The 12303-nt window shown below is 49.9% G+C and overlaps 1 protein-coding gene across 1 annotated transcript in view; it reads left to right on the forward strand.

The window, feature by feature from the left end:
- Positions 1–2989: 2989 nt before the first annotated feature.
- LOC146822221 (uncharacterized) overlaps positions 2990–12303 on the forward strand; it is a 168703-nt gene continuing 159389 nt past the window's right edge. Inside the window, exon 1 of the mRNA XM_085613370.1 lies at positions 2990–3178. Within this exon, the coding sequence (XP_085469496.1) occupies positions 3100–3178 (79 nt within the window). The 5' untranslated portion in view covers positions 2990–3099. The remainder of the gene's footprint in view (positions 3179–12303) is intronic.

A 12303-nucleotide genomic window follows, 5' to 3' on the forward strand; every position in this document is an offset into this window, starting at 1 on the left:
TCATCCATCACTGTTTTTTAGCTCACTGCACCATCCCAGCTCAGAACCTGGTTACATGCAAATTAGTCTGTACCTGTCCCAGTGCATGATGGGAACAGGGCAAACCAAACTACCAAGCCAATTCTTATACTGGGAAGGAAACAAGCTTCCGGGGACCGGTTTCTGGCATCACAGTCTTCGTCGGCCCGGCTTGCCTGAATCCTGATGGTGCAATGAGCAAGGGACTCACGTCTGAGCATACCCTCCCACACTGAGTGTGGATAAAATCGATTTGGGAAAAAGGGGGTGGTGATGGACAGAGTTTCTGAATGATGCAGAATACTCTTACCAAGTCAAGAGATCATGGTTTTAATCCATCACTGTTTTTTAGCTCACTGCACCATCCCAGCTCAGAACCTGGCTACATGCAAATTAGTCTGTACCTGTCCCAGTGCATGATGGGAACAGGGCAAACCAAACTACCAAGCCAATTCTTATACTGGGAAGGAAACAAGCTTCCGGGGACCGGTTTCTGGCATCACAGCCTTCGTCGGCCCGGCTTGCCTGAATCCTGATGGTGCAATGAGCAAGGGACTCACGTCTGAGCATACCCTCCCACACTGAGTGTGGATAAAATCGATTTGGGAAAAAGGGGGTGGTGATGGACAGAGTTTCTGAATGATGCAGAATACTCTTACCAAGTCAAGAGATCATGGTTTTAATCCATCACTGTTTTTTAGCTCACTGCACCATCCCAGCTCAGAACCTGGCTACATGCAAATTAGTCTGTACCTGTCCCAGTGCATGATGGGAACAGGGCAAACCAAACTACCAAGCCAATTCTTATACTGGGAAGGAAACAAGCTTCCGGGGACCGGTTTCTGGCATCACAGCCTTCGTCGGCCCGGCTTGCCTGAATCCTGATGGTGCAATGAGCAAGGGACTCACGTCTGAGCATACCCTCCCACACTGAGTGTGGATAAAATCGATTTGGGAAAAAGGGGGTGGTGATGGACAGAGTTTCTGAATGATGCAGAATACTCTTACCAAGTCAAGAGATCATGGTTTTAATCCATCACTGTTTTTTAGCTCACTGCACCATCCCAGCTCAGAACCTGGCTACATGCAAATTAGTCTGTACCTGTCCCAGTGCATGATGGGAACAGGGCAAACCAAACTACCAAGCCAATTATTATACTGGGAAGGAAACAAGCTTCCGGGGACCGGTTTCTGGCATCACATCACTGATGTACGGGCATCATAACATCCAAACCCCAAAGACAAGTGTTATAAATGGAAATATATTGGAGCAGGTACTCACCCTTGTACCTGTTTGCCCTTGAGACGTGCCAGCACTCTCATTGTATTGCTGCTGAAATGTGCAGAAACTACTCTCCCTTTTAAATGAAAGAGGATTTGGTGATATGGCCTGAGGGAGTCTCGGCATGGGCTCAATATCATGTGATTCTAGACAAAGCACTTAATCTTTCTGTGCCTAAAAAATAGCAAGCGCGCGCGCCTAAAAAAGTGCATTGAAAACAAAACAACAAGCGCGCGCGCGCCTAAATAAATGCATTGGAAACCAAAGCAACAGGCACGCGCGCCTTATAAAGTGTCGCCAAAATTGAGAGCGTTTCCCTTTCGGGAGCGAGCAGCGCCAGGAGCGATAATTGCTACCATATGGTGCCGCTCGCCAAACGTGCACGCGTTGCATTCTAAGCAATGCAACGGATGCACGTTTTTAGGGAAAAAACGGAATTGATTACATGAGGTCCCCTCCTAAGCAGCGCATGCGCGCTGCGTAGACGAGACCTAAAAAGGGTGAGAACCAGAACAGAGCGAACAAATAGGGAGATATCAATGTGATAATATGGAGAAATGCACAACTAGTTAAAAGGACCAACAGGCAGGCTAATTGGATGGATGGATGGTTAGATGGGTGGGTAGGTGGATGGATGGATGGATAGATCGATGGGTAGATGGATGAATGGATGGATGTATGGATTGGTTGATGATGGCTAGGTGCATGGGTGGGTGGGTGAATGGATGGGTTGGATTGATGGATGGGTCGGTGGATGGACGGATGGGTGGATAGATATGGGTGGAAGGATGGATGGGTGGATGGATGGATGGGTACATGGATGGATGGATGGGTAGGTGCGTTGGTGGGTAGGTGGGGTGGGCAGGGGAATGGATCGGTTGGATTGATGGATGGGTCGGTGGATGGATGGGTGGTGAATGGATGGATGGATTGATAGATCCATGGGTGGATGGATGGGTGGATGGATGGATGGTTAGGCTCTTTGGTGGGCTAATGGATGTGTTGGATTGATGGATGGTCGGTGGATGGATTGATGGATGGGTGGGTGGATGGGTGGGTGGATGGATGGGTAGATGGATGGCTGGTTAGGTGGGGTGGGTGTGTGAATGGATGGGTTGGATTGATGGATGGTGTGGTGTTGGGCCTAGGGCCCACATCCCGGAAATAATGGACACAGGCACCAGGAGGAATACCGCAGTAACTGGCCACGAGCACGTGCACTTGGGCTCTTTTATTGACGGGGCCACGTCACTCGTGACACCCGTGATGGATGGGTGTGGGGTGCAGTGTGTCCAGCCCTCGAGGGAGTGGCTGGGATTACAGCTTCCTGTGAGACACTAGAACGTGTCTCGCAGGACACTACAGATGGGTAGGTGGATAGGTGGATGCGTGGATGGAGAGACGGATGGGTGGACGGATGGGTGGTTGGATGGATGCAGGGGTGGATGGTATTAAAAATCAAATAAACAGGCAGAGAGTGACATAAACACATGCAGATACAGAAGCCAAGAGAAGAAAATGAATGAACAGTTTAAAGCAGAGCACATTTTTTATTTTGCAGTTTTCCCCCCCAGTTCCAGACTGCACGTTCACACTGCTTCAAGGGAAGGGCGTATATTTCGTCATGGTACCTCTGACCCTGTTTTCAAATGATTCAGGTTGTGAAACCTGCTGTTATGAAACAGGCGCGGCATGAGTTCAAGGTGTGTTTGTTTTTCTGCCACGGCCCCTGTCCGCCCCCTCTGCTGTCTAACCCTGAGCCCGCAGCGTGCTGCATTCAGACCCACCCTGACTGCACCATGCGAGCCTCCCTCGGCGGCTTTGGTCCTTTGGCCCTCCTCATCCTATGCAATGTGGGGCCCTCGGAGCTCTCCAAAGGTAAGCCTGAGAGGCCGCATCAGGGGACACAACCGAAGCATCTTTGGAAACTAGGTTATTGCCAGCATTTGTTCTGACTGCATCTGAGCCTCAGTGCCTCCAATTTCATATCCATTGTCACTGCAAAACAAGCACGCAAGCAGCGTTCAGGAAAGTGAATGGAAGGCAGTTTATGTTGCTCCTGATTGGTCCATTGCTTCCCGGCTCTCTGATTGGTGGAATTAAACGCTGCAGAGCGTGCATCCACCCTCACCGAAGTAGTCCTGCGCACAGTCGCGTTCTGCGCGAGAGCATATTCCGCACAGCCATGCTTCATGCCTTGGGAGGGGCATAGCGATCCATGGTAAACAGGCATGACGCATATCTATTAACAAAGGGTGTCCAGTGTTCATTTTAGACACGTCACATATCGTAATCTTTTTAAGTGCTGCTTCATAGAAACGTTTTGAAAGCTGAGAAGAAGGCGCCACACTGACAAACTATACCTTGCCTCGGGTAATGGTTTATTTGCACGTCATCGGTTTACTTTCTCGTTGGAGTTACGCCCTACTCTTGCTCTGGCATTCATGTGATGGATCCCTGGTCCACAAATACATTTGGAGAGTATTGGGTCATTTATATTAAATACAATAAAATATTAAGCAATATGTATCTTGTCAATGAATTAATAGCTGTTGTTTGTAGAATTTGAAATGATAAAGTTTAATAAATCACAGTTATTTTTTGCAGGGTAATTGTTATGTAATTATTTTCAGTTTTGTCCAAAATTGTTTGGAGAAATTGTTTTATATAGCCCGCCAAAATATTCTCACTGATTAAATAAGAACTATTGGTGATAGCGTTTTAGCAAAAAATGCAACACAATTGAAAAATGTAATGAAGAGCACTATCATTTGTAAGGCCTGCTTGTCTCAGAGATCCAAGTGAAGCTCATTAGAAGCTACTGCACTGTAGTGGCAGGGAATGAGGGAGTCGAGGCAGCAATCCTGGATAGGAATAACTTTATTGAAAGTATAATTGCAAAGGCCCACGAGGAGCAGGCGGGGAGACAACCGCCCGTTACGATCTCCGCGCTCTTCTCCCCTCCTCTCCCCGCCCCCTGACGTCACGGCCGCCCACGATAGCTGATTGGCCACGACGTCAGGAGGCTTGACAAACACGGAGAAAAGACTGCTCCCTTCTAGTGCGACACGAGTTACATTACACTCATGTACGACATCTCCCCCCTTAACAATACAAAGAATTAACAAAGTTTCATCTCATAACAAAATCGTCGAATCTCTTGGGTGCTCTGATATGCCTTGCCGGCCTACTTGGGGTAACATACTGAGGGTGTCCCACCCAGCCAGTGCCAGTATCACCTTGGCCAGAGCTTCGATCATTTTGACTGTCACCCCTCACCTGTTTGGGGCTAGTTCCATGCCGCCCCTCGGCACCACCCGTGATACACCGCATACTCTCACTCTTATCTGCACTGCCACGTCCGGTCCACCCTTGGACGGGGGAATTATCCCCATTCTGATCATCGCACATACTTCCGTAAGCGACCTCATTATCCTGCCATTCAAGCACACTGTCATCGCCCACGGTCTCACACACACGACCGCCCCTCATGATGATTTCCTCCTGACCAGTTTTGAGCTTGACTATGTCGTCCTTACTACGCCATCCACCTCCTTCCAGACATACTGCCCCTCTTGTCGCTTCTTGCACACGTACAGGGGTTTGAAACACAGATTCCCCCTTCATCACTTTGTTTTGCTTCTTCACCAGTGCCCAATCTCCCTGCTCTATTTCTTTTGCTTTGGCTCTGTTCACCATATCAGCGTACCGTTTGTTGCTCTCTTGCTTAGCCACAATTCGCTCCTTGACTCTCAACATCTCATCCTGTATAGTCTCAGTTTCATCCCTCATGTCATACCATTTGTTGAATTTGGGGGTAAGCTCGCTCATGCACCTTCTCCCTCTCATCAAATAGAACGGTGTGTGACCTGTGACTTCATTAGGCGTATTATGAAAGGTGTGTACTTTATCTGCTATAAACGCCTTCACATCCATGTGGGACGCAACTGCCTGTTGAACACCCTCTTTGAGGAATCTATTCATCTGCTCAACCTGTCCATTACTCTTCGGGCTGTACAGTGGAGTCTTCTCCTGCTTGATTCCCAACTTGGCCAGGAACTCCGTCATCTGCCTGGACACCAGCTGGGTGCCATTGTCAGAAACCATGATCTTCGGCTGCCCCTCCAACGCAAAGACTTTCTTCAGCACCTTGATCACCCGCTCCGTGGTAACCTCCCGAACAAACTTGTAGTGAATCCACTTGGAGAAGTAATCAGTGAGAACTATGAGGTGTCTGCAGTCGTCCGGTAGCAGGGCAAACGGACCCGCGAAATCAATAGCAATCTTGCTCCAGGGGCCGACCGGTATGTCCACCAGTTGCAGCTCCCCTTTGCCCGTCTTCCAATGTTTGTCGGCTCTCAAGCACTGCTCGCATCGATCTATAAAGCTGCATACGTCGCTGCACATCCCTGGCCACCAGTAGTATTGTTTAAGAAGATTTTTGGTAGCGGTGCTACCTGGGTGACCCCTGTGGGCAATCTTGATTAGCTTGTCCCTCAGGCCTTCCGGAGGCACAAACAGCTCATGCCTCTTCAAGAAACCGTTTTCAAGAGTAAGTTCAGCGCTTATCTGCTGGAAACATCTGAGCGCTCCGTGCAAGTTCCGGACCGGCGGCCAATGAGACGTCATGTGTTCCATCACTCTGCGAATGGTCATGTCTTTTTCCTGGGTTGCCAGCCACTCTTCCTCAGAGATGGATCCTTCGCAAATGGCCGTTGCGTCCACCATCGCCACCACACATTCCGTGTCGTCCAGGGAACAGTCCTCCTCTCCGTTCACTGGCATGCGCGATAGGCAATCCGCCCTGCTGTTGAGGCCACCTTTGATGTGTCTGATGACAAAGTGGTACTCTTGCAGCTTGGACAGTAAGCGCAGGAGCCTCGAGCTGGCTTTCCCATTACCGCGGCCTTCACCATCCATCATGTATATCAGGGGTTTGTGATCCGTGACAATTTCGAACACCTTGCCCCACAGATAGTTCTTTAGTTTATCCACTGCCCAGACGCAAGCGAGCGTCTCACGCTCGATGGTGCTGTAGTGTTTCTCGGCATCGCTCAAAGACCGGGATATAAACGCTATGGTATTCTCCTTCTTCCCTTGGAATTGGCAAAACACAGCGCCGATACCCTTAGCGCTAGCGTCGACCGTGATCACATTCCGGAGGTCCTTGTTGTACGGTTGCAACACTGGAGCCGCAACGATGGCGCGCTTGACGGATTCGAAGGCAGCGCTTTGTTCCGATGCCCACACGTACTTCTCGTTCTTCCGCAGCGGTTTCCTCTGAGGTTCCACCGTGGTTGCGTATCCCTGCATGAACTTCGAATAATACTCGCTGAGCCCCAGGAACGATCGTAAGGCGTCCTTATCTCCGGGACATGGGGCATCTCGTATGGCCTTCACCAGGTCATCCTTGGGCGCAATACCATCCGGGGTCAGAACGTGCCCCAAGTATTCGATCTTGCTCTCCATGAACTTGCATTTGTCTTTGGAGACCGTCATCCCTTTCTCCCGCAAGACCTCCAGTACCTTGCCCAGCATCTCCAGGTGCCCCTTCTCATCTTCCGTGTGGACTAGGATGTCGTCCTGGAACGCTTCGACACCCTCCATGTCGCAGAAGAGCAGATCCATCAGCTTCTGGAAGACGCCCGATGCAAGGCCGAACGGAAGACGGACGTACCTGTACGCTCCGAACAGGGTGATGAAGGTGGTCAGTTTCTTGGAATCCTCCGTGAGGCACACCTGGCGGTACACTGACTTCAAATCTATCAGAGTGAAGAACCTCGACCCTGATGTGGATGACAAAATCTCTTGAATGTTGGGTAGCGGATGACAGTTCACCAGCATATTTTTGTTCAAGGACCGCAGGTCCACACACAGCCGAATGTCCCCTGTCCTCTTTTTTTTGGACACTACGATCGCGGACACCCATTCCGATGCGCCTGCTTCCTCTATCACTCCTTCCTGTTTCAATCTATCTAGGATAGCCTTCAGCTCCCCCCTGACAGAGAGAGGAACTGTTCTAACCTTATGTTTTATCGGCACCGCACCTTCTTTCAACTGTATAGCGTGCACAAATCCTCTCACACACCCTACCTCGTTTTTAAAAACGGCATCGAATTTGTCAGTGACCTCTGACAACCCACCATGCACATCATCTGGCTGGATATAGCTGACCCAGTCATCACGCAGAACTATGGGATCGGCAGCTCCAGGGACTAGCATCACACCCAACTTCGCCAGGTCCTTCCACCCCACAAGGCTCCTCCCTTTCTCAGCCACGTAAATTTTTGTCCTCACTGTCCGCCCTCTAAAGGTGAGGGTATCACAGAAGTACCCTTTCATCACTATGTCTTGTTCCCCAAAGTCCTTCGGATTCACATCCGTCTCACGCAATCGCACACCCTGCCACTTCACATCAAATGTCGTGTCGGAAATCAAGGTAATAGGGGAACCAGAATCAGCCGTAAACGGCAACTGTATGGCACCAATCAGGACGGAGCCGATGGGCCCCTTCACTCTGCCATCCTCCGCGTCAATGGACAGCACAATGTCTGCATTCGTATCCAAATCGCTATCGCTCACCGAGCTCACTCTCACACTCCCCCCGGTTTTCCTGGTTTTACACACTGCCGCGAAGTGGCCCACTTTCTTGCATTTGGTGCAGCTTTTGGTCAGAGCCGGGCAAGCCCTGCTGTCCGCCTAGTGATCCTGTGCCCCACACCTAAAGTAGCGAGCGGTCTCCTGCCTCCCCCTCTATCGCTCGCCGCCTTGTCTGGAGTCTTAGGCGCACTTTTATGTTTGTCCTGCACGTAGAACACATTCGAAGCCTGGCTCGTGCTCGCAAGCTCCCTAGTGGACACCAAGGATCTTTCTATGGCCTTCGCAATGGCCACCACATCCTTCAGTGAAGGGTTCCTACAAGCCAGCAACCGTTCCTGCACCTTCTTAGAATGGCAGTAGAACACCACCTGGTCCCTGATGTATGTATCAGTCATCTCAGCAAATTCACAGTCTTGGGCAAAAACGCGTAAACATGCAATGTACTCTTCGATAGTCTCTCCCTCATCCTGTTTCCGCAACGCAAACTTGTGGCGCCCCACCATGATGTTACTTTCCTCGGAATACTGCAGTTCAAGCCGCTTAACCGCTTCCTGGTACTCATTCAGAGGAGCGAGGGCCCCCGGGGGGTTCACATATACTGGTAAGCTGTCGAAAACCTCTTGGCCAGCCTTCCCCAGCAGTCCGAATAAGAGCGCCTTCTTGCGCTCGGCGTCATACCTCTTGCCGTCTATGGAAACTATATAGTTTTCAAAAGCGCGCAACCACCCCTTCCACTTCATGCATGGCTTACCAGGGGACTCGAGGAAGAGAGGAGGCATGCAGATATTGTTAGGCTGCGCCATCACCGGAGGAACAGGCACCACAAGTGGGAGCGGGGCCGCCGAGATCAGATTCAGCTGCAACTCTGGTATTGCCACGGACTGCGCAATTGAACACCCCAGCACGAAGAAATGGGCCACACCACACCGATGCAGACGGCAGGCACAGGCTCTTCACCCACCGGGGCACACCAGCGTTGCGGGGTTCCCTGGGCCTCGCGACACACCGCCTGAGCTCCACGTGTCGACAGGATCAGCAGCGATACACAGGAGACCGCAGCACCGTATTGGCAGCTCGCAGGGATAGTCGCACGTGGTCAGGCAGGGATGAGGCACTCCATCGGGGACTGCAGGCAGCAGTCATCAGTAGCGGAAACCCGCCGGTAGGACAGGCAGCACACGGCAGGCACTAGCAGGAAGGAGACGACGTCCGTGTGGAAGTCTCCGCAGGATCACAGGTGGGGACACTACCGCGCCCCACACCGCAGCGGGCATAAGAGCGTTCGGGGCGTCGGAACTCGCTCGTGGGCCATAATTCAAGCTTTAACCCTCGTCGCCATTTGTAGTGGCAGGGAATGAGGGAGTCGAGGCAGCAATCCTGGATAGGAAGAACTTTATTGAAAGTATAATTGCAAAGGCCCACGAGGAGCAGGCGGGGAGACAACCGCCCGTTACGATCTCCGCGCTCTTCTCCCCTCCTCTCCCCGCCCCCTGACGTCACGGCCGCCCACGTTAGCTGATTGGCCACGACGTCAGGAGGCTTGACAAACACGGAGAAAAGACTGCTCCCTTCTAGTGCGACACGAATTACATTACACTCATGTACGACATGCACCTCTGTGGTTTGATACTAAGGGCCCAATTACAAGGTTGGGCAGATCCCCACCGACAGGCTGTCGGTGTAGATCCATCCGACTTCGGACTCAGCAGTCCAACCTCTGTCTTATAATGCGGTAGGTCGGACCGCCGCGCCCTGTGGAAAAAGAACTATGCCCAACAAGATCTGAGATCAACTCGGGCCTTCGGTCGGACAGATAATCTCCAAATAGCGACGGTGCCTGCTTACACACCGCCGTCTGGATTATAATGACCATTTCCCACAGCCATTCCATGTCGGCCTTTCCAACATGGAAAGGCTGTCAAAAGTGACTTTGGGGGCCCCTAGCAGGGCCCCCACACTCTGGAGGCCTCAGATAGGAGGCCTGTGCCCCCCTAAACATCCCTGAACCGCGTGGCAGGCTCCGCATGGTTCCTGCCACACTGATGTTTGAAAACATCCATTATCCGTTTGTAACTTGTGCTGCGGCCCATTTCCAGCCGCCGCACAAGCTGCTATTATAAAATGGATGTTTCCGACCTCCCATAGTTCGGTTGTATACAAATTCAGCGGGTGGAACTGCCGACTTATGGTTGGGCTGTTCCATTCCGCAACAGTGTCGGTTGTACACTTGTCCCACTGACATCGTAATTACGCCCCATTTGATGAATAACTCCAATCATCAACCCAGATCAAAAATTATACTCATAGAATTTTCAGATCACGATAAAACTGTAAACCTATTTTACAAAGAGTTACCATATAAGATTTGAAAGATGATTTGACAAATTCAGTGTCTTCTCTTCTCAGAGGATCTCTGTAAGAAGACTAACTTTTCGACATTATGCTTCTCCACCTTACAGATGTAATTAATATAGTCAAAAAGTCCTGGGTTCTGGGCACCCATTGTTGGAGTAGGCATTTTGACATATTTAAGCCATGGAAATTTATATAAGGTATGTTATAAATGGGATTTCTGGTTGGCTAGGGCAAGCGCTTAAGCCAGGCTGATACCACCACTTTAGTCAGGGCAAGGGAGTGACACACTGAAGATAACCCCTGCTCACCCCCTTGGTAGCTTGGCACGAGCAGTCAGGCTTATCCCAGAGGCAATGTGTAAAACGTTTGCGCAACACTCACAGCAGCGCCACACTAGGCACACCACGAAAGAAACTCCACACAAGGTTATATAAAAATAGCCTTTGTATTACCATAAAACATATCCGAGCATAATCACATATATACACTGAGCCACCTGGCACTAGGTATTACATTACAGGGGATTATATACATTCATTACTGGGCCAATCGGGCCACTGTCATAACCATTACACAAGTAGTGAAACAACAAGTGACTGCTTGTAACATTGTATGTAGCATAAACACCTGAGACATGAGCATCATGACATCACCTTGGGCAATACATTGTGCAAAACCTAATGGTCACATTAGGCCCATCTTAGGCCTGTACCTCATCTGTAGTGTACAGTAATCACTTATTAGGTGCACACACAGTCCCTCCCGTGATGCACTGGTTACCCCCACACAGCGTGGAGCATCGAGGCCTCCTGCCGAGGTCTCGTCCTGACCTCACACTAAGGCCCGTGGTAGCTCCTCCTTGGCGACCCTTCCCAATCTGGGGCCCCTACTGGGCTTGCCTGGGAATGCTGAAAAAGGAAGTCTGTCCCCCAACACCCGGTGAGGGTGCAGCTGCAAAAATACCAGGAGAAAGGCAAAAAGTTCAGGGATGACCCTGCAAAAAGGGCCAAGTCCAATAAGGTGTCTAAACTTAAGAAGTCGTAAATGATCTCTTGTGTTAATTTGGCGTTGTTGCACCAAATGAATATCCAAAAGATGTGAAGCCATGTGAATGAAATCCTTCAAGTAACGTGGACCTAATCTCTAATAATGAAAAGTGCCTTGTGTTAATCTCAGAAGTTGCCTACAAAAAACAATGTTCTTCTACTTGGTGTAACTTCATGTCTATTGCGCCTGAAAGGCCAGCAGAGAATGTGGCCTAGCGGCTAGTGCGGTCGACCTCGGAGCTGTGAAACCGGGTTCAAGTCTTGGCATGGACGCTCAACATTTTGTGATTCTGGGCCAATCACTTAATCTCCCCGTGTCTAACAAAAATTAATGTGTCTGTCTGTAACGTAACTGGTGCTCATGTAAAGCGCTCTGATACCTTTGGCTCTAATTCATGCTATGTTAAACTCCACCCCAAGAAAATAGGTATCAACAGAAATACAGCTGTTTTAAGCCATCAAAGTTCATGCCATTGAGACAAATTTGCAGTATTTCTTGCTTCTTGTTCTTGGAAAATAACATGAAGTATTTCTTGGTTGGTCTGAACTTCTGGTAGGTACTGGACAAACAAGTACGGAAGAGGTGCAGGCAGTACTTGAGGTGTTGGATGTCTAAAGCAGACAATACTTTCAATTACCATTTTGAATCATCTACATATTGGCGAATCTTAGTGCTGTTATCTGTGAGTGGAGCCCCAAGCGGCTCCATGTAGAGAATGAAGCTAACAGGAGACATTATTGAACTCTGGGGGACTGATGACAGGGATGTTTTGACCCCAGAAGGAGCCCGAGTGAACACAAGGATTTTGATCGGCAAGGTAGGAGGAGAATCAGTGAAGGACATTGCAGGTAAATCCCATTTAAGACTCCAGGTTGTAGAGGAGGGTTGCATTATCATCTGTGTCAAAGGCAGCTAAGAGGTCCATCAGTATAAGGAGGTGAGGTTATTTTTATCTGTGGTCAAAAGGGCTTAGTCTACGATGATGTGTAAGGTAGCAGTCT

This window comes from Triturus cristatus, chromosome 6, assembly GCF_964204655.1.
Source record: "Triturus cristatus chromosome 6, aTriCri1.1, whole genome shotgun sequence".
NCBI classification, from domain to species: domain Eukaryota; kingdom Metazoa; phylum Chordata; class Amphibia; order Caudata; family Salamandridae; genus Triturus; species Triturus cristatus.